Source organism: Onychomys torridus, chromosome 3 (assembly GCF_903995425.1).
Source record: "Onychomys torridus chromosome 3, mOncTor1.1, whole genome shotgun sequence".
In the NCBI taxonomy this organism is placed as follows: Eukaryota; Metazoa; Chordata; class Mammalia; order Rodentia; family Cricetidae; genus Onychomys; species Onychomys torridus.
The window spans coordinates 9,159,886-9,186,667 of record NC_050445.1 but is presented as its reverse complement, the minus strand read 5'-3'; the positions used below and the strand labels follow the sequence as shown (position 1 = coordinate 9,186,667).

The following is a 26,782-nucleotide window of genomic DNA, read 5'->3' as shown; positions in this document are numbered from 1 at the left end:
TTTTAAAGTTGGACTTCAAAGTAAAATTTGTATTACACAGTTGTGAGGGAAACAAGTTACTAAAACAGTAAAGGCAAATGCCCCAAAGGAAAAATGAATGGGTGGTGTGGCTCGTGGAAGGGATGGGATTAAGCATATATATGTGTGGGCCCTTAAATGGCTAGCTGTATTGGAGGGATCACTGGAAGTGTTCTGTGGGTTGTGCACATAGCTTTTGGATACCATGGACCTGGGTATTTGTCATATCTGTGCCACTGGGAACTGAATTTTGGTCCTGTGGAACAGCTCTTTTACTACAGAATTTTATTAATAGTTAAAACTTTAAAAATTTGTAGGCAGTATAAGGGCAACTTGAACCAGTCAGTTCATTTAGCATTCTGGCCACCAAAGGTCCCTGGGTTCTGGGAAAGGGCCTTCATATGCTGAGCCCTTTCATTGGGAACAGGACTTATAAGAATGTAAATTGGGAAGGAATCTTGGGTATGTTCGGTCTCTCCACATGTGGCTGGTAGAATTGGTCCAGTGTGTTGCAAAGGGGCAAACTTGTAAAACCTCTAGGTTGATAAAACCTTGCTTCTAAGTCTGGTCAAGATTTAGTGCACTTAGACAGGTGCTATAAATAGTTTGGATCCATAGACTTAAAGCAGTATGGAATTTGGTGGGCAGTGAAAGTACCATGCTATCTTCACTTTTAATACTGGGCACAATCAGCTAAATCTGGAGGTCAAGGCTGACCCTATCGTGTAAAGAGGGCAGATTCCCAAGTGGTCTGAAACAACCTGGTAGACAATTTTATCTCTGGTCATAGTGGCTTGTTGCCTGATCACCTCCAGCAGCTATTGGAAAATGTAACAATGTGTTGGAAGTTTTAAATACAAAATACATTGGTTTATGCGTGTTTGTATGTGTACAGTGCCCTTGAGCAATGGGTCATCTGGAACTATAGCTGCATGTTGGGGATCTATCTAGTAGCTAGGTCCTTCAGAAGAGCAGCCAGTAAACACTGTCTTACCCTGTCCATCCCCACTTTTGACAGGTGCTATTGATTTTTTTTATAACTTTGCTGTCATGTTAGGAGGACCCTTACTCTATAACACTTCCATGTCCTTTGTAAGTGGTTTATATGCCTGATGTGAGTATAGGAAGCTTTGGTTCACACATTTCACATTCAGCATGATTTATTTCCACATATGGATTAAAATCTGTTAACACTAAGCATTTTTTGACATTTAGGAAAGGAGAAATGGTTGACTCACTGCAATGGCTGACCACTGGGCAATATAAATATTGTTTCCTTGGAACTGGGATATGTCAATACAGCATTGAAAAATGTCTCAAAGTTTGACAGGTTGCACTGTTAAAATCTGAACTATTATGACTCATTTTCATTTAAAAGGTCATTGGTTACTCTGTTGCATGTGTAGTTTTAACTGTTTTATATACCAATTCTAAACATGAGAATTTTTAAGATGGTTGTTTAAGCTGAATACCTGAAAGTTCAGAATTTTTTAGGTTGTGAGGTCACAGACAATTGCTGCTGCCATATATTTCTCAATACAGGTATTTGCATTGCATCTGGATATAGGGCTGTGACTTAATCTTAACCTTGGAGGCATCTGTGTTTGGCATATTGTTAACACAAATTATAAGGGTTAGAGTGGGTTTTTTTGGGAAGGATGGATGGATAAGGCAAATTTAACTTAATTGAAATAATTTTTATAAATTCAAATATAAAATTTATCTTCACACTTTTACAAGTTAAATATTGAAAAACACCTTCAGAAGATACTAAAGGCTACTTCCGTTTTGTAAGCATCTGAAAACTTCCAAGTGACCCAAGTTACTAAAAGGTGGTTTTAAAAGTTCTTGGAGATTATGTGGACATGTATTTATGGAATTTAGTGCATAAGTGGTCCATGAAAATGTGGATTCTCCCAACTTCACAGAAGCATAACTTTGTCTTAAACATTGTCAGTAAAAGCATGTATCCTTAACTGAATGATTCAAGCAGCAGTAGTTTAAAAAATCTTAAAATAGTTTGAACAGTTAGATGCAGGTCACTGGAGTCTGTTCAGTTTTTCCTCCCTCTCTTTCCCTTTGGGGTTTCCTTTTTGTGGCCTGATGTGACCAGTTCTTTGGGTACAATCAAAACAGTTCCATCATGGCTGTACTGAAGTGCATAGTGGTTTGGATTCACTGGCCTACCTTGGTCATCTCTTAGGATACTAAAAACATCATGGTAGAGGTCATGAAGCTTCTGTTTCATTATATCAATAGCTTTGTTACATTGAGCCAGCTCACTCTTGAGGGCTTCCTTCTTTGTTTGCAAGTTACATACATCATCTTCTAGATTTAAAATGATGTCTAGTTTACGTTTACGACAGTTCTGAGCAGCAACTTTATTTTTTCCTCTTCGTCTGATATCACGGATGAGAGAAACTTGTAAGTCTGTCAGGTAGTGCCTGCTTAACATGCTGTTGAAAGAGTCAACAGGCATGCGGACAATTTCTTCTACTGAAAAGGGAATATGCAGAGCTTTAGCACGTTGTTCATCACGACTCAAGTTTCTATCTCGGTTGTCAAGGCAGCCAGTGATTTTCTGTGACTTCCCAGATTCAAATGTGGCCTCTGGTACCCCTGGCTGTAAGTGGTAAGTATGGTCGTGAAATACTTGCTGACATTCAAGATCCTGATGAAGGCCAGGCACAGTCCTATGATCCATACCATAATGTTTATGGGGTTCTGGGTAGAAGCCTCCTACAGCACCTAAATCGTGACAAAGAGACTGAAGGTCACTACTGTAGCCTATAGCACCATCATGGGTACAGGGAGAAGAATTAGACCTAGTGATAGAGGTGCTGTTGTAACCTGAATTTATTGAGAGCCCAGAATCAGAGTCCGGATCATCAAAGAGATGAGAAACTTCCAATGGACTAAAACCTGTGGCCAATGACATTAGGTTTATTTCATCAAATAAGTTTGAATCGAGGTCATACAGGAGATCTTGGCTTGTTACATTCCTCAATTGATTGTCAACAGGTGGAAGAGACATTGCGGGAATGGCTTGCTCAGAATTGGTATGAGAATTGAACTGTAGAAATGGTTCTTGTAACTGTGAAGTCTTTGCTGCTGGATCTCTTCTAAGTGTGTTGTTGGGATGCAACAGCATGGCTTCGTGAAGATTGACATCATGGCTTATAGCATGGCTCAAATTTATGTTATGTGCTGAGGAATTCACACTTCCATTGACACTGCTTAGAAAAGGTGGAATGTCTTCCAGCGAGATGCCCTGAAGAATAATAACACTATTTCAAAAGGAGTTCCATTATCTAATATCACATTCCTTTTGTCAATTTTCTCTGTACTAATATGGATACATTGACTATGAATAACTTATGTGATCTCAAATCAGAATATGCTGCTATACCTGGGGAAAAGGGGTCTTATTGAATAATCAGAATTAAGCTGGTTGTTATCATACATAAAGCCTTGTAACTTGCAACTATTAATGCTTTTGGAGCCAAAATCTACATTGTGAAGGTTCAAGGATAAGCTCGTGAGCAGTCTGGCAAGGAGAGATTCATAAATGCTACAAGGGAAACAAAGTTAAGTACGAGTGGTCTAAATCTCACAAAATGATATATGTTTAAATTCTTCAAAGTGGTTGTTTATTTGAAAAGCCTTTATACTTAATGCACTTGGCAAATTGCTATGTCATTCAAGTAGAAACATCGCTAATTCACACAGGTCTGTCATTTCAAGTTTTTGGTGTTTTTGTTTTCTGAGACGGAGTTTCTCTGTGTAGTTTTGGTGCCTGTCCTGGATCTTGCTCTGTAGACCAGGATGGCCTCAAACTCAGAGATCCACCTGCCTCTGCCTCCCAAGTGCTGGGATTACAGGTGTGGGCCATCACCAGCTCAAGTTAATTTTTTAAGTACAAGTAAGATTGCTTTTACCTCCAGGGAGTGTTCAGGCTGTGATGAAAGCAGTTGAAATAAATCTTCTAGAGAGAAAGATGTATTGGACCAATGTACGTGGCTCTGTATGTAAACAGAAAATGTACACCATTAGAAAATGACAATTCTAGGGTTCCTTTTCCTCTTTTTTTTTTTTTTTTTTTTTTTTTTAAGAGGAGCTTATGCAACCAAGGCTGGTTTGGAACTCATGCCTCTGCCTCCTGAGTGCTGGGATTAAAGGCATGTACCAACACCATGCCCCAGCTGGGAAGCTAGACTTTTAAAATTACTTTTCCTAATCTTATAATCTCATTTTAGATTGAGAATTCAAAAAAACATGGAGAGGAGACTTTCAAGCTTTATTTTTCTTAAGTGAGAATTAATGGTCTTCAGGTCAATCACACACATTACCTGCCTGCATTCTGAGCCCAGGCTACATTTTACCAGTGGTCCTTGGTGGTGTTCAGGCTTTCTACTCAAAAGTAACTCACTGATGTGACAGTGCTGGATGCTCTTGCAGAAGACCCAGCTCACATGGTGGCTTACAATCACCTGTAAACTCCAGTTCCAGGACTCTGATGTCCTTTTATGGCCTCCCACAGGCACCAGGCATGTACATGCTACAAAGACATACAGGCAGGTAAAACACGCATGCAAAAAAAAAAAAATTGTTTTTAAAAGTATATTGTCAGAGCTATTTTGAGAAATATTGCTACTATGGAGGCTGAGGTGGACCACAAACTCAAAAGTTTGAGATTAGCTTAGGCAACACAGTATCTCGAGAACAAAGGTACAATTCTAGTACACAGTGACTCAGGCCAGGGACATGAGCCTGGTAAGGAAGGCATGGCAGGGCATGATAACACATGCCTACTACAATCCCAGCATCTGGAAGGTGAAGGTAGGATCATGAATTTAAGATCAGTTTTGGCCAAATTGGGCTACATCAGACCAAGAAAGTGCCCTGCTTTGGGTGCTTAGTATGTTTCAGCAAAATTTGGTCCTAACTGCCGTTTGTTTTACATTATAGCTCCCTACTTTATCTCAGTACTTAATGAGTCTACCATGTCTAACTGTGATTTAGTTACTACAAGCAATTCAAAAAAGTTTCTTTCCTGGGAAAACCAATGAAGGAGTAAGAACTGATGCCACTGTGCAAGGGGAACTAGTAACCAATAGCATGAGGCAATAGAGCATTGCATGATAGATGGGTGAAAGAGCAGTGGGACAGCCTTTTCTTGGGGTGACTGGGACACTAGGGAAAGTGGACTAGGGAAGTATCTTTGTATTTTGAGATGGGGTTGTGCCAAGTTACCCAGGCTGCCCTTGTCACTGGAATTAATAGGCCTGTACTCTGGCTTCTCAAGCAATAGAGTGAAACTCTAGGCTGATGAGGGTTGCAGCTGGAGAGGTTAGGGAGCAAAGGTAGAACGTTCTTCCTTAAAATGTAGACACTCTAGGAAGGACATTTCCAAATTGTTAAATGTTACCTGCAATGAGCAGGTGTCCAGAGCCGTATGGTTGGACAGCCATTAAGTGATTTTGAAGACCACCTGGAAAGGGAAGGACATTCTACTGAACATTCAGAAATCTTAAAAGGACTATCTGGGGGCAAAAGCCAAGTGCCCTAGCTTTGGAGGTATGTGTTCTCAAAGAACCAAACATATGAAAATGCCTATAAATATGGAACAGTTGCTTATAAACATCTAACAGCTTTATATGTGTCCCACCAGTAAGAGAAAACACTGCCTGACAGCACCAGTCAGATAACACCTTAACAACTGCTACACTACACTACCATGACCTGACTATTTAGTTTCCACTCCTGACAGTGCTGAGGATTGAACTAGGGCCTTGTGCTAGGCAATCATTTTACCACTGGTCTGTATTCCTAGCCAACCAGAGGGATTTCTTAATTTGAATCTCTAGAAGCTATGACCCTGGCCTAAGTCTCACCCATGGTATAAGAATGAGTTCCTTGAGGAATAACAGACCATGATAAATGAAGACCACATGAGAACAGGAATAGGCAGAGTGCTCGAGAGGTCCCCAGAAATCCACAATGATATATCCTCTGTAGACTGCTGGCAATGGTCGAGAGAAAGCCTGATCTGACCTAGTCTGGTGATCAGATGGTCAAACACCCTAACAGTCATGCTGGAACAATCATCCAATAACTGATGGAAGTGGATGCAGAGATCCTCAGCCATGCCCCAGGTGGAGCTCCAGTTGTCCAACGGTCAAGAAAGAGGAGGGTCTGCAAGAGCGTGAATTGTTGAATCCAAGATTGCAAAAAGCACAGGGACAAATAGCCAAACGAATGGAAGCACATGAATTATGAACCAAAGGCTGAGGAGCCCCCAGCTAGATCAGGCCCTTTGGATAAGTGAGACCATTGAATAGCTTGATCTGTTTGGGAGGCATCCAGTCTGTGGGACCAGGACCTGTCCTTAGTGCATAAGCTGGCTGTTTGGAACCTTGGGCTTACACAGGGACACTTTGCTCAGCCTGGAAGGAGGTGACAGGACCTGCCTGTACTGAATCCACAAGATTTAAATGAATCCCCAGGGGTGTCTTGATCCTGGAGGACATGGGAATGGAGGGGAGGGGATGGGGGGGAAGGTGGGGGCGGGAGGGGGAGGACAGGGGAACCCATGGCTGATGTGTAATATTAAAACATAATAATAAAAAAGAAAAAGACTGAGTTCCTATACCTGGAGCATCCTGGAAGAGAGGCAAGAGTAGGGGTGGGAAGAGAGCAATCCTGATTTCACTCTGAACAAAGTCCTGCAAAGACGCTGTGTCTACAGAGACCCGATCGGCTGGTCAGAATGTAGCACTGTGGAGACTGCAATGCTGCGGGTCGGTCCACGAGCTAGTTCCCTTATCTTGGGCTAGTTCTAGTCCACCAGAAGAGCCATTCTTGCCCACCTGTGTCAGAACTAATATTCTGTGACTAACCGATAAAATCTTTTGAGATCTATTAAATTGACAGATCACTTGCTTCCACCAACCCAAAAAAGCTCACATCGCATCTTGGTGGACCTATAGGAAAGCTGCCCCTATCTCACTGCACCTGCTCCCTGATGTACCCACCAATGTATTTCAAACACTCTCTCTAAACACACACACACACACACACACACACACACACACACACACACACACTTCTTGAAACTGCTTCCATGTTTGAACATGGAATTTGCAGTAACCTAAATCTGTTCCCGGGCCATGGTCACTCAAAATGACTCCAGAATAAACTATCTCTTACTCTCTTTAAGATGAGGACTGTGGTTTTTACATCAAGTACTCCACAAAGTCAGGTTCTTGATGTAATGTTACATGGTGATGAGGGCTGACTATGGGCCAGGGCATGTACTCTCCATCCTCTAAGGATTTTCAAGACTGAGCCCCAGGTTCCACCTCCCTGAGAAGACAGGTGAAGTCAACCACCAGAGCATTGGTGCTTTGCAGGTGAAAGTGTCATGTGTGTCTGTGAACCTCCAGGTCATCTCTGGAGCACCTATATGCCAAACTCGTGGCTAGAATCTGGGTCTAAGTCAAAACCAGAGTATGGCCCCATGAAACCAGAGGGAACACTGACTACAGAAAGAACCCATTCCTTCCACCTGGTTCCTGGAGTTCACCCTGTTCAGCCAAAAGAAGTACAGAGAGATGCCCTCCAGTAAGCTCTGTCTTTAACCAGAGAAAATGAGTCCATGGGCTAATTGTAAGTACAATGTACACATGCACACACACAGACACACTTACTTTTAAATGGCATTATTTTCTTACGCCAGATTTGCTGAAGACATACTTACACATAGAATTCATTAACAACTCAGTCTTCACGAAAGGCAAATGGCAAGCCTGGAACCTTCTGCCATGCTCACCTCATTCCTGGACTCTGGGATGGTCTCTGGTTCCCAGTCAGGTACATCTGACATTGTATTTTCCTTTTTCCTACCCGGCTGTAGTGATTTCACGTGGGCTGACGCCTCTTCCTCACTTTCCTCATGCTGGGAACTGTGGCCCACAGCTTCGTAGTTTTCTTTTAGTATATCATTCTCCTGTAAAAATCACCCAAAATTCTGCTAAGCAGAAAACCATCAACAAATAGAAAAATCTTTAAAAGCTACATTTGTCATCAGCTGAGGCTGGTACTTCAGCATTTCACTATCAGAGGTGCATTTGATCCTGAAACAAAGGTCAACTTCATGCCCTGCCTTTCTTCTGGACCCAGGACAGTCTAATCTGTAGTTTTTATTTAGTTCTCAGTTGAAAACAGATCAAAGACACAAGCTGGAAGTGAATACTTATTAAATGTAGTATATGTATGTAGAAAAATCCAGGAAGCAGTATTTTTAAATTATATACTGTGTTCTGTCTGAAAAAGCACATGCGGTGGGGACAGGTTGGGAAAGGGTTCAATTCACTTTGTAGACCAAATGTGTACTCTTTTTGCAATCAGAAAAACTATTTTTATTTTTGGCTTAGATATTTCAATTTCACTTATTTACCCAGAAGATTTCTTCCTGCTGTGAATTTACTTCATCTAGAAAAGTTTTTAACTAGTGAGAGGATTCTTCAAAAGCAGTCAACTGTTACAGTGGAGCAGGCACTATCTACCAACATTTTCAATCACAACACTGAAAAGCTGGGCATATTTCGCCTAACTGTAACATCACCCAAACATCTATTTTCTGCTTTCTTTTTCGTTGTGAAATCAAGGTCTCACTCTGAGGCTTAAGCTGGCCTTACTCTTTTTTTTTTTTTGTTTTGTTTTTTCTGAGACGGGGTTTCTCTGTGTAGTTTTGGTGCCTGTCCTGGATCTTGCTCTGTAGACCAGGCTGGCCTCGAACTCACAGAGACCCACCTGGCTCTGCCTCCCGAGTGCTGGAATTAAAGGCGTGCGCCACCACCCGGCTGGCCTTACTCTTGCTGCAACCTTTTGGCTTCAGCCTTGACCCTCACACCAGGATTACAGACGTGAGCCTGTTCCATCCCTCTCCTCCCCTCCTCCTCTTTCCCTTTTGAAAGGCAAGATCTCTTTGTGTAGCCTAATCCAGTTTTGAACTAGCGACTCATGTTTTAACCTGCAGAGTACTGGGATTACAGGTACCTGCCACCACTCCAGGATGGTTTTCTGGTTTATAGGAGCATGATGTTAACAGGTATAACTCAAGGGTCCACCTCCTCTCCAACACACAGAAATCTTTGAAAAATGTAAATGTCAACCAAATGAACATCTACAAATTCTAGGAACAGGGTGTGGGGGTGTGGAGCAGGACAGAAAACCAGAGCCCCAGCGGCCCACGTGGTTTTCTTGACCACATTATGTGATATTCCGTTTTCCTGCCAGACACCGAGGTGTCGTGTTCCCTGGGGCAGTCATGAGCATGCTTCTTAGGACGCTGATGTTCAGGAGTGGTTCCCACTACTTTCTTCCCTTCTGTGCCTGGTGCCTCCTAGCTACAGAACCATTCCCTTGGGCCCATATCCCTCCTGTAGATTCCATCCCATCATTCTGCCCACCTTTAATGGGAAAATACTCCGAGAGCGATCTGTACTCAGTGTGTTCTCTCTCCAATCCATTCCAATGAGGATTTCTGTTCCCAGCACACCACTGAAACAGTATGCCAAGGTCTCCCAAATCTCAAGGCTCTCAATCCTTCTATCTGACCCCATCAGAAAATTCTGATTTAGTTACCACTGCTTCCTTCTGGCACCCCAGCACCCTGCCTTTCTTCTAAGTCACCAGAGACTTCTAAAGTTTTTTTTGGGGGGATGGGGTTTGAGACAGGGTTTCTCTGTGTAGTTTTGGTGCCTGTCCTGCTCGCTCTTGTAAACCAGGCTGGCCTCAAAATCACAGAAATCCGCCTGGCTCTGCCTCCTGAATACTGGGGATTAAAGGCGTGCGCCACCACCACCAGGCCTCCTAAACTGCTCATTCTTAATCCTCAGATTTCTAAAACTGAGCACCATCCTAAGGCTGTGTTGTCAAATTCACTCTCTCCAAGCATTTTTGTTTTTGTTTTTGTTTTTTGAGACAGGGTTTCTCTGTGTAGCTTTGTGCCTTTCCTGGAACTCACTTGGTAGCCCAGGCTGGCCTTGAACTAACAGAGATCCGCCTGGCTCTGCCTCCCAAGTGCTGGGATTAAAGGCGTGCGCCACCACCACCCGGCACACTCTCTCCAAGTATTATCATTCCATTTTTTTCTTAGCTCTCTCTCTCTAATATATTAAAGATTTGTTTTCTATTTTTTAGGTGTTATGAGTGTTTTGCCTGCATGTATGTCTGCGTACCTCATGTGTGCCTGGTGTTCATGAAGTCTGTAGAGGATGTTGGATGCCCTGGGGCTGGAGTTACAGACAGTGGTAAGCCTGCATGTGGGAGGTGGGAATCATCTGGGTTCTCTGGAAGCTCAGGCAGTGCTCTTAGCCACTGAGCCAGCTCTCCAGCCTCTCTTTGTATATTTCTAAAAGCACCTCTAATGCCAATACTTAATTTTTTTTCTGTACCATTTAGCATCAGCTATATTTATTTGTTTGTTGTCTGTCCACTAAAATGGTAGTTTTTCTCTCTCTGAATGCACATGTGCACCCATGCAAATGTACACAGAAGCCAGAGGAAGGCATTGGGTGTTTTGCTCCATATCACTCTCTGCTTTATTCCCTCACTGAACCTGGAACCAGGCTAGCAGCCATTCATTCTCAGAATTCCGCTCTGTCTCAGCTCCCCACAGCACTGGGGTTCCAGGTGCCCAGTGGCCGTGTCCAGGTTTTTACATGGACATTTAAATTGAAGTATTTATGTTTGCAGGACAAGCGCCCTTACTCACTGAGCTGTCTCTCCAGATCCCCAAATGGTAGTTTCTTTTTTACTTATTTTATTTTCATTCATTCATCCATTCATTGGGTGTCACAAGGGTGTCTTCTCTACACAGCCCTGGCTACCTGGAACTCACTATGTGAACAGGCTGGCCTTGAACTCACAGAGACCTGCCTCTACCTCCCCAGTGCTGGGATTAAAGGTGTGTATCACCAGCCCAGCACAAAACAGTAGTTTCTTGAAGGCAGGGACTCTGTATCTTATACCTACTCATTCATTCATTTATTTATTTATTATATCTACCTGTCATTTATTGCCCCTCAGCAAATATCTACTGAAGTCAAATCTTAGGCACAACATCCTTAGTCTTCGGCAGGAATCCTTCTAGATTGTTTCTTCCTACAATTACAGAATCATAGTGCAACCAGGTGGTGGTGTCGGTGGTGGCAGTGGTGGTACACGCCTTTAATCCCCAGCACTCAGGAAGCAGAGCCAGGCCGATCTCTGTGAGTTAGAGGTCAGCCTAGTCTACAGAGCGAGATCCAGGACAGGCTCTAAAACTACACAGAAACCCTGTCTCGAAAAACAAAACAAAAAACCCCAACCCCCCCCCCAAAAAAAAAAAACCAAACAAACAAAGCACCCAACAGAATCATAGTGCTGACTTTTCCAAATTGGGAAGTGCGGGAGTGTTGGGGGTGTGGGGAGTGTGTGTGGGTGTTACTGATCCTCATTTATTTTACTGCAAGGCTTCTTTTGTTAACCCTTAATACTGGATTTTCAACAAAGCTGATTTTGTTTATAAAACTGCTGTGGTTGGACAGAGCTTATAAAATCTGTAATGTATGAGGTAATTCAATATACAAGAACACTCACACAAATATGCAAACAGAAGGCCATGCTTATGACATCATGCACAGCACATACAGGCTAGGTCAAGCCCATAAGGAAACTGATTAGATGAACAGAAGTCTGGGAAGGCTGTGTGTGTGGGGTGGCGGCGGCGGTGGTGGCCGTGGCGGCGGCGGCGGCGACGGCGGCGGCGGCGGCGGCTAGAGAGTGACTGGCTGGTGACAAATGTATGTATGACTTTCTGGAAAACTCCGGGAAGAACTTAAGTTACAAAAATCCTGTACGACCAGAACAGCACTGCAAGAGGCACAGCTGGTTACAATTGGGGCTGGAGAGATGGTGCCGCAGTGAAGAGCACTGACTGCTCTTCCAGGGGATCTGGGGTCCATTCTTAACGTCTACACGGGGGCTCAACCATCGGTAACTCCCAGGGGATCCAACTCCCTCTTCTGGCCTCTGAGGGCTCTACACGAACACAGCATAGACTACAAGCAGTCAAAACACGAACACATGAAGGGGACAACACACCTTTAACCCCAGCACTTGGGAGACTGAGGCCAGCCTCCCAAGAGTTCAAGGCCGAATGTGGTCTACATACCAAGCTCTAAGCTACCCAAGGCTACATAGCGACATCTTGTCTTAACCTCCATCTCCACCCCACAAAAGTGCGTATGGGGGACCCTATCATGATGGCGGACCCCAACTCATTGAAGAAGAAGCAAACAAAAGGACAAATCCACTCAAGTATAAAACGACCAAATGAGTGTGTGTGTGTGTGTGTGTGTGTGTGTGTGTGTGTGTGTGTGTGTGTAATCTCACGGTGGATTACAACTGAAAACATGGTGATGCTAAATATAATGAAAAGACATTTAAAGTGTCTCAGACTGTCATTCTGTAGACTGCTTGTTAATTACAAAAAAATAATACTCCAGGAGAAGCCTGGCAGACACCATCTTAAGCAATGGCCAAGTCTATCATTATAATCTGGAGAGGGTTGCCATGTACCCTGTTATGAAGGAAACAATACTTACTATGGTTTTTCTGTCAAAAATCATTCCAGAATAGAGGTGACAGACAGTGTGTGGCTGGTTAGATGCTAATGGGGACAGACTCTGAATACAGACAGATAAGACAATGATGTAGGTTCATAATCAATTTTCTTGCTCTGGAAATTTAGTAGATAAGCAAACAAAATTAAACCATCACTCCTAGAAAACACACAAATGTATCTAATATCAAGTGAAGCAATGACTTTGATTCACTCTTTAAATATGTCATAACAAAAAAGAATTATGTATTTATACATACAGATAGGTTTTTTTTTTTTTTTTTTTTTTTTCTTGAGACAGGGTTTCTCTATGTAGCTTTGAGCCTTTCCTGGATCTCGCTCTGTAGACCAGGCTGGCCTCAAACTCACAAAGATCCGCTCCACCTGCCTCTGCCTCCTGAGTGCTGGGATTAAGGGCGTGCACCACCATCACCTGGCACAGATACTTATTAATATAAAGTCAAATGGGAAAATGTAAAATCTGGGTAAAGGACATTATTTAATATTCTTGCTTAAAATTTTGAGATTTTTATTTCATGTGTATTTGTGTTTCACATGCATGTATGTCTGTACATCATGTGTGTTCAATGCCCACAGAGGCCAGAAAGAGGGCACTGGATACCTTGGGACTAGTTGTGAGCCACCATGTGGGAGCTAGAAATTGAACCCAGGTCCTCTGGAAGAGCAGCCCGTGCTCCTAACCACTGAACCATCTCTCTACCACCACCTTATTACCACCCCCCTTTTTTTAGGGTCTTACTATGTATATGTCTAACTGGCCCAGAACTTGCTATGTAGACCAAGTTGGCCTGGAACTCACAGAGATCCACCTGATTCTGCCTTCTAAGTGCTGGGATTAAAGGAATGTACCATCACACCCAGCTCCTGCATATTTTTAAAGTTTGAAATTATATTTATTTTTATTATTTACATTTGTATTAAATTTTGGGGCAAAGAATTACCCTAAGTTTAGCTGGGTGGTAAGTGGTGCAAACCTTTAATCCCAGCATTCAGAAGGTGGAGGCAGGCAAATTTATAGACCTGGCCAGCCTGCTCTATAAAACAAGTTCCAGGACAGCCAGGGCTACACAGAGAAACCTTGTCTGGAAAAACAAACAAACAAACAACAAAATAAACAAAACAAAAACAAAGATAAGGAGAAGAAAAAAAGAATCACCCTAAAAATCTCTCTATAGCAAAAAGACTTTGGCAAAGGGTTGGCCCAGAAGCAGGTCTTCCACAATGATGCTTCAAGGTGGTTTGAGCCGGAGTACCCACGGGGACTGCTCTATTAGCAGTTGGTGGCCTTCAATACTCCTTTAGGGTAGAAGCCAAATGGCCTTTGTGAAGAGTAAATGAGAAGTGACAGCTAACTACACCAGTGGACAGGCCGTCCTCTCAAGATTCGGTCATGGGAAGGAATTGAGACAGATCAAGACAGTGCTTTGTGTTCTGGAGATGAGATATGCTAGGGCAGAGGCAGGAGGATTGCCACAAATTCCTGGCCAGCCTGCAGTACATTCTGAGAACTACTGTCAAAACCACCAGCAGCAAAAAGGAGAAACAAAACCCTCCAACAAAACCAAGGGGCTGGTGGCTCGCAACCATCTGTAACTCCAGCTCTAGGACACCCAATACTCTTTTCTAGCCTTCAAGGGCATCAGACACACACATGGTGCACATACATACATACAGGCAAAACACTTGTACACATGAAATAGGAAAATAAAGCCAATCTTTAAAAAAGAGACCCACTGGGCGGAGGTGGCGCACACCTTTAATCCCAGCACTCAGGAGGAGAGCCAGGGGGATCTCTGAGTTCGAGGCTAGCCTGGGCTACCAAGTGAGTTCCAGGAAAGGCACAAAACTACACAGAGAAACCCTGTCTTGAAAAACCAAAACCAAAACCAGAAAAAAAAAAACCCAAAAACCCAACAAAACAAACAAACAAAACCCCCAAAACCCCAAACACCTGTATAAATAAAACTCACTGATCTCACTATGTAGCCAAAGCAAGACTTGAAATCATGATCCTTTTGCCTTTAGGTCCCAAGTGCATGCCATAACACCCAACAGCTACGGAAGATCTGGAAGGCAGACAGAAACACCTTTCCTGATGCTGTCCACCAGGACTAGGAGTGAATGCTTCCTCTCACACTGGGCAGGTGTTTAACAGGCATCCTCTGGGAAGATGCTTGTGTTTTCACTCAGCTCATCACTGACAGACAGCCTCTTAGGAAGCTAAGAGGAATAGGGATCCCAAGCAGTGATGAAGAGAGGAGGGAGTACCCTAGGTCTGAGGGACACACATGAAGATGTCATCATCCCCCACAAGGAAAGACTAATGACAGCTGCTAGAGACCAAGGCACCCTGCGGAGAGTTATCTCTCCCTCCCTTACGGTCAGGCCGTGTCTTCCCAGGCACCCTCATCCTATCCTGAAAAGGTTAAGGAGGGAAGAGACCAGGCCATAATGGGGCAGTGTGGACTGGTTCTGATGTACACGGCTTCTGTGTGCCCTTTCTCTCCTGCACAGTCAACTTGGTGTCAGAGTCTGCTTCCCAGACAACCCAACCTGGGATAGCTAGCAATTCTGGCTCTGGGCCTTCGGGGAGGAGACAGAGATGGGTAGAGGATTCACCATTACAGTGTTTGTATTTACAGAGTGAAAAGAGCCTGCTGCCTCCGTGATATAATCTGGACAGTTTGCAAAGCCCAAAGTGGCCTGGTTCTAGGAAGTTTAGCTCCAAGCTAACTGAAAGGGTCCACCCGGGTCCAGCAGTTCTGTAAACTTGGACCACCCACTAAACCTCTATGACCCTCAGTTTTCCTAACTCTAAAATGAGAGGATATTAGGGAATTCCGATTTGAAATAGCTGGGGAAATACCCTTCCATGTATTTCAAGACACAGGAGTCACCCCTTTCTTCAGCTTCTGACCTGGGAGCCTTGTTTATCTTGGGAACAGCTGCCAACACCTCAGTTGGCATTCCAAGAGAAAGCGATGCCCTCCCTCGTGGGCAGCTTTATGACCTCTGTTCCCTCCTTCCCGGCCTCTCCCCACTTGCTGGCTTGCAGCTGAGGCACAAGGATGTCTTCTACATATCTGAGGTCTGTGGTCCATGCTCTTAAGGCACAGGCAAGTTAAATCTGTCACTAAGTTACTTTTATTTGCTGTGTAGGTAAGATTTACCCTAGTGGGCTGGAACCCCACTAAAACAATGAAAAGGAAAGGTCCCATGTGTGTCCCAGGAAGCCGGCATAAATGTGTGTGGGGAGCGAACTTTATGTGATTCTCAGAGCGCTGGTGTTTGCAGAATTGCCCACACCATATCTCACTCTCATTCTGTAAGGAACCACCAGAACCTCGGCTTGGACCTTCGGACCAGACTGTCCCCAAAACGTCATGATTTTCTCTTATAGCATTTAGCCCATCTTATTTGGGCCTTTTCTTCCCTAATAACTTCATGCGGCCTGTTTACCTCTGTCACCCAGGGAAGGAGCAGCTTGGAAGTGAAGGTTTTCTTTATCAGTGAAGAGAAGTGAGCGGAAGAAGTAAAGCTGGGCTTGTCTCTTTCTCTCTCTCTCTCTTCCCTTCCCCTTCCTTCTTTCCTTCTTTCCTTCCTTCCTTCCTTCCTTCCTTCCTTCCTTCCTTCCTTCCTTCCTCCATCCCTCCCTTTCCTCTTGTAAACTCTCTGAAGACCGCTGGCAGCTTGGACCAATACCACTGTACTGGATTCTGAGGAATGGGTGGAGCACTTACCCTGCTATTCCCTTCGTGAGCAGTTGCAGCTGGCCTAACTGGCCCTTTCTTTTTCTCACCTGGGGGAGGGGAGGAGGGAAGAGACCTGCTTTGACTTTTAGGGTTGGGTGAACCTTCAAAGACAAAGAACAGAGCACTGTCTGTGAGTGGGATGACATCAGAGGGAGCTGAGAATCCGGAGGCCTGTCTCTAGGCTGCAGGCAACCTGGAGTCACCTGGCCTAGAGAGAACCAAGGAGCCAGATAAAGACAGACTGTGTCCTGCTTGGCCTGGGTGGATTTTAATAGCAGTTTACAGTAATTACAGCTCATGTCCACCGGGCTCTCACTGTAGGCTGCGCGGCTATTACCTCATTTAAGCTGCTCGGCATTCTGGCAAGGTATGTACTGTCAACATTTCTTTCACAGGGGAGGAAACTGAGGCACGGAAGTTAGACAACCAACCCTTCTGTCACACAGTAGTGAGTGACAGGATTTACATTTGGTGGTAGGCCTTTTCATTCCATAACCAGCTAGAAGCCCAGGGCTGATTCCTTCCTTCTTTTCTTCTTTTCTTTTTCTCTCCCCGCCCTCCTCCAGACAGGATTTCTCTGTATAGTTATGGCTGTCCTGGAACTCTTTCTATAGACCAGGCTGGTCTCAAACTCAGAGATCTGCCTGCCTCGCCTCCTGAGTTCTGGGATTAACGGCGTGTGCCACCACCACCTGGTACTGATTCTTAATGACCATCTAGACCATGTATGTGTCCCTGAAGCTCATCCTTGCTAAGCTGGTGTAGGCAGGAGCTACAGTCAGGACCCTCTATGAACAGACAGGGTGAAGGTGGATGGTGGGAAAGAGGTTTGTTTCTCCAGGCTCCATTTTCTCCACTTGTAAGATATGTTGGAAAGTTTCAGTAGTAAAATTTGAGGCATGCAAATCCACTTCTGAAGACCCTTGGAGGAGGCAGTGTGCCAGCGAGACAACAGCAGACATCCTCTAGATAGACAAAGCTAAGACACAGGAGCCTCATATTCAATGTGGTTAACTCCCAAGAGAAGCACAAAAACAAACAAACAAACAAACAAAACAACAACATCAAAACAACAACAACAACAACAACCAAAAACCAGGCCAACTTTCAAACAGAAGCCTTAACAGTTCAAAACACAAGGACACAAACCCCAACCCCCAGGATCCTTTTAAATGGAGCCGTTGCTCCTGCGCGCAGCTCCTTCTGCAGGCTGAAGTGTATTGGGAGTGTTTAGGGAGGTAAGCGTTTTGTGTGTGTGTGTGTGTGTGTGTGTGTGTGTGTGTGTGTGTGTGTGTGTTGGAGGGGGGTGTTGTTTCTTTATTGTCTGTTTATTTAAAGTAGCCCAACTGGTCCTCAAAATGCCAGATCTCATGTAGGCCAGACTGGCCTTACACTCCTGAGCCTCTTAACTGAGATCAGTTCCTGGGTGCTGGGATGACAGGCGTGCAGCACTACATTTGGTGCTGGGGATGAACGAAGGGCTTCCTGCATACTAGGCATGCCCTCTACCAACTGGAGCTATACCCCCAACCATCATTTATTCTTTCATCCCAGTTTTGGGGCTAGAATTGACATCGGTGTAGATGCAAACATCCAGCTATTCACTGTGTCAAATGGAAGCACATGTAACTTTGTACCCTAACCATGACATAAGATGCTTCAGAAAGTTCTCTCCTGCTCCATACACACTTACTGATTTGTGTGTGGGTGTGTGTGAGTACGTGCAGAGATCACGGGACAACTTGTAGGGATCAGTGCTCCCCTTTCACCACGTGGATCCCCGCAATTGAACTCAGGCAGGAGACTTTCCTCTGAAAAGCCATCTTACTGGCCCCTCATCGTTGCTATTTATTTATTTGCAAGTTAGCTCCTCACCCCCCAGGCCATTCCACCCTCATCCAGAGAAATGTTACCTGGGATCACCAAAGGAGTTTGGGAAATTGGGTTTCAATTTGAAAACACCTCTCTCCTGTCTGCCTCTGGGGGTTGGCCTCTTGGGTAACAACGGTTCCTTGGCTATCTAAAGTTGGCAATCACATTCCACCAGACTGATCTCAGCACTGACGGCCCAGTTCACACAGTAAGAGTCCCCAGTAGGGAAGGAAGGAGTCCTTCCATGCTGAAGTAGACTGTATGGTCAGACCTTCTTCAGGATTCTCCTGGACAGATGAGGTTTTCTGGGGCTTTGACAAGGAGCTCATGGTATCTGTCAGCATACAGGAACCAAGCAGAGCCTTTAACATGTCACTTACTCCTCACAAGAATGCTCCAAAACAGGACATTAATATTCTCTTCTCACCAACTTGGAAAGCCAGATCTCAGAGCTCCCAGGAGGAGGTGGAGCCGGAGTGTCTGTCAAGGCATCCAGTGTCCGTGGACTCAACTGAACAGGCTATTTGTTCTGGAGGAATCTATGGACCTGGTTATATCAGCTGATTTTAAGTATCTTCAGTAATTGAGTAGTTACATCCAGTCAGTTGAAGGACTTCAGGAGCAATCCTGAAGCTCCTGGGAGGAGAATCCAGCATGAGCCTGCAGCGTCCCAGCCTCTGGGGAGCTGCCAGGGCATCCTGCTGTCCTACCGTCCGGATTTGCCAGTTCCTACAACTGTGTCGGCCAACTCCTTGATTTGTCCGAGTGTGTGTTTATTCATTCAGACTCTGTTCGTTCCATTTTCCCGGCAAAGCCCAGCTGATAAGACGGAACCCACTTCCAGTCCCTGGAGGCCTCCCAAGGCATGGCCACATTCTCCCAGCCACCACCTGCTACTCAACCAAATCAACCAGGGCGCATGCCGCCGCTACCTCCAGCTGCTCGCAGATGTTTTCACAAATCCCTCACAGCTGTGTCTAAGGAGCCATTCCCTCACAAGGCTGCCCTGAATGGGAGAAGATTGTTTTTCCCTTTGAAGTTTCCAAGCCGGTGGGAGGTGTGGCTTTCTCGGTGCTTAGGAACAGCTGTTCCAGACAAGGTCACCACTAACTGGCTCTATCAGTCTAGGCAGTCACCTAGCCACCGGAGCCAATTATAATGGCGACTTGAAAGTCTGCTCTTCAGGGCCCCCCACTTACTTGAGTGGATGGCGTGAAGTGGTCAAGATTTCAGAGCTGACCTACTCTCTGCTCCGTGATCTGGCCTCGAAGGACCCAAAACTCATCACAGTCATGACATCCAGGAAGTGCAAACCCTCCAGAGTGATTCTGCAGAGGGCCACAAGCCTTGGGCAGGCTGAAGGGAACCTCAGCGGCCACACTCCAGACACTGCAGCTCCATGAGGAGGGTGCTCTGGGTGACAGGAACGGCTCCAGGACGCAGGGCCGGCTCAAGGGAGAAGGAGGTGCTTTGTGGATGGGTGACAGTTGAACCAGGCGGAGAACTGAACAGTCAAGAGGAATGAAAGGCGGGTATTCTGTGCAGATAAGCGAGGCAAAAGGGATCCTGAGGTTGTCTGGGGAGAGGAAGCAGGTCTGGACTGGGAAGTAGGTCACAGGCAATTTATCAGCAGGCTAACAGTTCAGCAAGGTTGGTGTCACCGTGGCCATACCCGGCGAGCCTGGAATGGCAAAATATGGAACTGGAAGGTAATGAGGGGTGGGTGGAGGCTCTAGAAGCAGGGCCTGCAGCAGAATGAAGTGGAGGGTAGAGGACTCTGGAGCCCTGCCAGGATAATTAACAGTCACTGATGCTGCTGCTGATAAGGACCACAGCACACAAACTCCACTCAGCTTGACTAGCACCATCTCATTTACCCTCCCCGACAGCCCTGTTTGCATCCCTTTTACAGAGAAGAGGGCCCAAGGTTCAGAGAGGGTGAGGTGTGTGCAGCAGATGCCATCACACAGGCGGTGGTGACAACCTGGTTGGCCTGGCACGGTGCTAGCTAGCACCTTGACCCCTAGACTGGCCTGCCCCAAATCCTGGGCCCTGTATACTGGATTCCTACCATGTGAGCCAAGAAGCAGGGGGATGGAAAGGAGGGAATAACTGAACAGATACGTTTTTCTTCTGAAACCCACCAAAAACAAACCAACAAAACCGTAATCATGACAACTGTTTGAATTAAGGTTCTCAGGACTGCACATCAAGCCAGCAAACCCCATCCTCAGCAGGACATACCAAGTCCTGCCACAAACAGCCCCATAGGCAAACTGACCCACTCAGTTGTTTCTCCTTCTCCTCCTCCTCCTCCTCCTCCTCCTTCTTCTTCCTCTTCTTCGCCTTTTTTTGGTTTTCCAAGACAGGGTTTCTCTGTGTAGCTTTGCGCCTTTCCTGGATCTCGCTCTGTAGACCAGGCTGGCCTCGAACTCACAGAGATCTGCCTGCCTCTAACACCCTTGACTCCCCTGATGCTGGAATTAAAGGTGTGCTCCTTTTCCCATTTAAGGAGCCAAAGCAGACCTTCACGGCATCCACTAATAGCAAAATGAAAACTCTACCACCATGAGCTCACACTGCCATGAAAGAAGACTATGCCTGTACCACGGCTTCGCCAAGTGTGACCTCTGACCTTCCCACCCGGACCAATTGCCGAGGCATAGGAGATACTATTGATTTTGAAATAGAAAAAAAATTTACTTCAACAATCAGGAATGGTCTTTCTCTCCCCTTCATTCTGCGGATTAAATATGGACTCTGTGATTCCATGACTGAAGGAACCTAGCCTTGTGTAGGCCAGGTGCTTGGTAGGATTGCTCACATAGCAGAGGGGTTCTGGGACATGGCAGGTGACACAGATGACCGTAGCCAACTCAGTTTCCAGCAGCTCTTTGAAACCCTGACATATACTCAACTCCACAAAACTGTCTTAGATTTATTATTATTATTATTATTATTATTATTATTCTCTTTTATGTGTACGGGTGTTTTGTCTGCAAGTATGTCTACACACCCTGTACATGCAGAGGCCAGAAGAGGATGTCAGAGCCTCTGGAACTGGAGCTATAAATGGTTGATAGCCACCATGTGAGTGCTAGGACCCAAACCTGGCTCCTCTGCAAGGGAGGCAGATGCATGCAGTGCCAGAGGCAAGATGAGGACGTCCCTGGAACTGGAGTAGCAGAGAATTGCTGCCACCGTTTCAGGGCAGGGACTAGAACCCGGGTCCCGGAAAGGGCGGCCAGTGCGTTTAACCCCTGAGCCATCTCTCCAGCCCCCACAACTTTGCTTCTCGAGAACCCCACACTTCCCTGAGCCAAGCATGGGATGGGCTTCATCAGTTGTAAGTGAATGGCCATGGTTATAAAGGTCAGCTCCGGGGAATTCCAGAGTCCGTTTTCAGAAGTATTAGCCTCTACGAAGGGAAATCAAAGCAAGACTCGGTTTTGATACTTTGAAAATCTCCAATTATAAAATGATTTTGCATATGCATAGAAGTTGTGACAAATGACACTCTAAAACCAGAATCTTCTACAACTCATATGTAAGTCACTGGAATTATCTATCAGTTATCTAGTTCTCCACCTACATTCCTACCAATCCTACACATTCAGTCCCTAATAAGCAAGCAGGATACAGAGACAGACAAGTCCAAAGGAGAACGGTAAGTGGGGACAAGTGCAGATTTCAAACAAAGGGGGAAAGAACAGATGTCATCTGTTGGGTGACAGTTCATCCTAGCTGTCCCCTTAGGTGGCCCAACACTTCAGGAAAACTTCACTCTCCCACTTTTATTGAGACACTGGGGCTTGGAGTGACTCAGATAACCCATGGAAGGAACTGCTAAGGTCTAGGTGTCTGCAAAGACTGGCATTATCTCTCTAGCCCATGTTACGCAGAGTCATAGTCTTCATTAGGAAGGCACAACCTGCTTCTTATCTTACTATGTTTTTTAAAAAAACAATTACTTATTTTTATCTAATGTGTTTGGGTGTTTTTTGAATGCAGCTGTGAGCACCGGTAGATGCAGTGCCTGCAGAGGTCAGGAGAGGGCGTCAGCTCCTCTGAAACCAGAATTACAGATGGCTGATAGCCACCAGGGCAGTGCTAGGACCTAAATCTGGGTCTTCTCGGCAAGCACAAACAATGCTCTTCACCACTGAGCTCTATCCCAGCCCAGAACCTGCTTTAAAAAAAAACAATCCAAGGCAGGCCTGGTGAGCACACACCTGTAGTCCCAGCGCTTGAGAGGCTGGGACGAGAGGACCAAGAGTTCAAGGGCAGCCTGGTCAACAATACTCAATAAAGCTAGTTGTGGTGGCTAGGCCTATATTCTCATCACTAGAGGGGGAGGGAAAACCGCAAGAGTTCAAGTCACCCGTGGCTACATAGCAAGTTCAAGACCAACCTGGGATACATGACACCCTATCACAAAACCACCACCACCACAACCACCACAAAAAAACCAATCAAACAGATAACAAATAAACAGATCCAGCCCCAGAAAGCAGCTGTCTTGCGGCCCAGAGACAGGCTGAGTCAGGGCCTGATTCATCTCATCCCAGATGTATTCTTATGGAGAGGACCCGAGTACAGCCCACAGAACTTAATTTACATACTGGCCTGGGAGACAGAAGACTCGGGTTCTCAGTCCACTTCTGGCATTAACTAATGTATGGATTTAGCCAAGTTCCCTGACCTGGGTTTCTTTCCCTTAAGTACAAACTGGACATGTAAATAGCATTACCACATCAGTGCAACTGGCTCCTACATCTGGAGTCCGCAACAGCTGGTCACTGCCTAATTGAACAAACCAAACCTCCACTGCTCCCACTGTCTAGCAGGTGCACATGCCAGCCCAGCCAGGGAAGGCACTGTCGGAGAGAAGTGTTGGGGGGTTCGTGGGAGAGCAGAGGAAATGGGACCACAATGGCTTTATTATCTCTTCTAAGAAAGAGGGACTCCAGGTCCTCCATGTGAGGACTGGTGGCTGACACAGAGGGTGAGGGAAAGATTAGAAGAGCCTGACACCTTGATTCAGAGTCCGCCTCCCCCATCGCTCCCCAGTTTTCTTACCTTGCATGAGTTTCTAGATAACCTGTGTTTCAGTTCCCAGGCCATCAGATCTGCCTCCAAAACCAGCCCACCAGTCTATATAGGTTATCAGCCAGGTAATGGTGGGAAGAAGTTCTCTGAGAGAAAAACCTCCCTTCCCTTCAAAGGCTTGTACACTTAGCAAGCCAGAGGACATTTGGCCGAGAGAGGTGTGGTAACACTTTGTACAGAATCTACCTAGGATTTCAAACCCACACTTTGCAGGACCAGAAAAGGTATAGGGGCAGCAGATGCCCCTCTTCAGGTGACACTCCCCCACTCCCACCCCCCACCCCCTGAATTCAGATCTGTAGAGTAGAATAGGGAGAGGCTTCCTGTTTGTTCTAAACCAGCAGCAGCCTACCAAGACTAGCACCACCCCCCACCCCATTGGTTCCCATCTCCGGGAGGAGGAAGGGCTCAGAGCAGCACAACAGTGAATCACCAGCACCTCACGCAATGACCCCTCCAAGAAAGGGTGGAGGAGCCCGTCAGTCAACTGCCTACACAAGCGGGGTGATTCTGAACAGCTGCAAACAAACCAGTTGAGCCCCAATCCCCATTTTGCATAAGACTGCGCTTCACAGAAACATCCTACGAACACTTGTGGGTTCACATCAGTAACGTCAAGCTCTGGGCCTAAGCTCGGGGAGGCAGAAGTCTTTCCAGTTTCGGTCCATAGATCTTGGGAGAATTGTTTTTCTTTCTTTCTTGTTTTCTTTTTAAGTTCAGCTAAAGGGGAGCACCGGCAACCAAAGGGAACTTGTGTGTCCCAGGAAAGACTATGTGTTTTGTGTATGTTAATAAAGGATTTCACACGTTCTATTAGGGAGGATTCTTAAGTGAGGGGGTGGATGATTAGATCAGAGGGACCAATTGCATTAAACACTGTGGCGCCTTATCCCAGGAGCACACCCACAAACGGGCTACATACAGTAAGGTTAAATTCAGGGCGAGGGCGCTGCCTTGGCTTGGCGCGTGGTTCTTCAGAGAGGTGCGCATCTCCTCAGAGGCCGAGGCCTCCTCCAGACCCTCTAGTCCCGCACAGGCTCCCCATCAAGGCGTGTCTTAATGCACTCGGGGTACTGATTAAAGACCGTGAATCAGACAGCACCATCCCCTCTGGCTTCCCCATTACCAAACTACCTTCCACAGCCATCAAACACAAGAAAGGCGTTCTCCGCACGCAAGTCGATTTCATCCACTTTCCCTAAAATCGAATCCCAGCACTCACCTTCTTCATTCAAAAAGAGGCGGGGCAGATTTGTCCCACAACCTACAACTACCTAGGGTAAGAAGGAGAGCGCGGGTGTGGCCCTGCCTAGCTGTGGCGACCCTAGAGCTCCGGGCCAGTCCTTCCAGCCCTGCGTAGACGTGCCACTGGCTCGCGTCCCTTTGGGTTACCTGGCTCCCGCGTCTGCCTGTGTCCCGCACCTGCGCCGTCGGTTCCGCCGCCTTCTCCTCCTCGGCAGCCAGAGGGCTGCTGTGAGCCTCTCGGGAGTCCCCGCCGCCCGTGGGTGCCGCCTGGCCGCCGTCTCCCACGGCAGACGAGGCGGCGGTGCCGAGCAGCCCGTGGGCCCCGTCTGCGTCCCCGGTCGCCACGCTGTGCACTAGCCACGCGTCCACGCGGGTGCGGGGAATGAAGGGGACGCCGAGCGCGCGCACTTCGCGCAGTAGCCGGCCCTTGGCAAGCAGCTGAGGGGTGTGTTCCCAGCCTCCCGAGGCCGAGAAGGGGCTAGAAGCCGAGGCGGGGCGGGTGGGACAGAGTGGGAGCAGCTCTTCGCAAAGTGCGGCGGCCGGGGGCGGCAGGCCGAGGTCCAGGTCCACGCGGAGCCTAGCCAAGCTCAGCAGCAGCGTGAGGTTCAGGAGGCCGCCGCCCGCCCACCACGGCTTTGGGAGCTTCATCTCCCACGGCGCGCCTGGGATGCGGGCGCCCACCCGGCCGGACACTGCAGCCGCCGCGGTGGCACGTGCGGGACCCTGTCGCCAGCACCAGCCGGGAAGACAATGGACCAGGGCGTACAAGGGGCCGTCGCGGGCTCACCCCAGGCAGGCACAAAGGCGCTCCCACGGCTACCCGCACAGTGCCTGGCGCGCCCGGGGATCCGGAGAGGCGGTGTAGGAGGCACCTGCAACACCCAACACTCTGGGCCCGCCCCATTGCCTGACCACGCCCCTAAAGTAAATCCCGCCCCCAGTCAAGTTTCGCCCCGCCCCGAACCGCGGGCATGGCTCCTAGGACACGCCCACGTCTGTCCTGGGCTCCGAGCCTCTTTATAGGAGGGGCCTCAAGGCATTTTGGAATAGAAGCGATTTAGGGATCCCAGACATCCCCGGCAGCCCTGTGGTAGTGAGCTGGACTACTCTAGCTGAAAAATTAGCAGTAGAAGTGGAGGAAAGTTCGGGGGGCGGGTTAAGTGGGAGGAGACAGGATGTGCAAACTAGGGGGAAAGTAGCTGGACAGCTTGGAGGCACGAAGACATGTGGGGACCACTGACCAGCACAGAGGGTAAGAGAAGTAGACCTAGCCTGGCGTGGTGGCGCACGCTTTTAATCCCAGTATTCAGGAGGCAGAGGCAGGTGAAATACACAAAGTCAGGAATTGTACAGATCCAAGACTTTTCGATGAAAGAATATTATGCAGACACACGCACATAGGAATCTACACCTTCAGTCTTCACTATTCGCTAGATGAACTCCGCAAATGGCTAGTTTTCCCTGATGACATCCTTTGCTCCTTACGTGAGAGCTGAGAACACCAGCTCTACAGGGTCTGTGTATGTTCAAATCCACCCGCCCCAACACTGTTTCCTAGGTTGATCTTGGGCAAACGCTCACTCTCTGTGTGTCTCCCATGAGATTCAGGCAAAACATCAAGCACCACTGTACTGGCAAGGAGTACTCGGTGCTATCTTTTTTCCCCCTAACTTCGAAGGGGTGGCCCCCAAAGCTACATCCTCTGAATATTCAGCATATGGGATTAATCTCTCCCCCATCTGTTCTCCTACAGCGCTTCTCCAGCTGCCAACATTGCAACACTTGGCCGGTTCATTCTACTTTGTGTTTTGCCCAGGCTGAGGGTTAGGCTGGTGTGACTACTGTAAATTCTTGAGGGCCAGGAACCTGTTTGATTCACCTTTGTACCTGCGCAGTACCCAACATGGGCTTTGCAAATGGAGGTTTTATCAACCCTTACTCCTTCCCTTCAGGGACTCTGGTAGACAGAGGCCCCCAATGAAGGTTTGTCAATTGCCTAAGAAATTTTACAAGGCGCTTTCTCTCTCTCTCTCTCTCTCTCCACCCCCCTCCTTCCTTGGGGGCTATCTAGTGTGACAGAGCTTGTCAGAGGGGC

General features: G+C 46.8%; 1 protein-coding gene across 1 annotated transcript; it reads right to left on the bottom strand.

Moving 5' to 3' along the window:
• Positions 1-1,705: 1,705 nt before the first annotated feature.
• Positions 1,706-25,335, bottom strand: Nfe2l3 (nuclear factor, erythroid 2 like 3). Its single transcript, XM_036181299.1, has 4 exons — positions 24,835-25,335; positions 7,850-8,026; positions 3,957-4,040; positions 1,706-3,289 (listed from the first exon to the last, which is right to left on the bottom strand). The coding sequence occupies exons 1-4, from the start codon at positions 25,333-25,335 to the stop codon at positions 2,072-2,074; spliced, it is 1,980 nt and encodes a 659-aa protein (XP_036037192.1). The 3' UTR covers positions 1,706-2,071.
• Between the last annotated feature and the right edge of the window lie 1,447 nt (positions 25,336-26,782).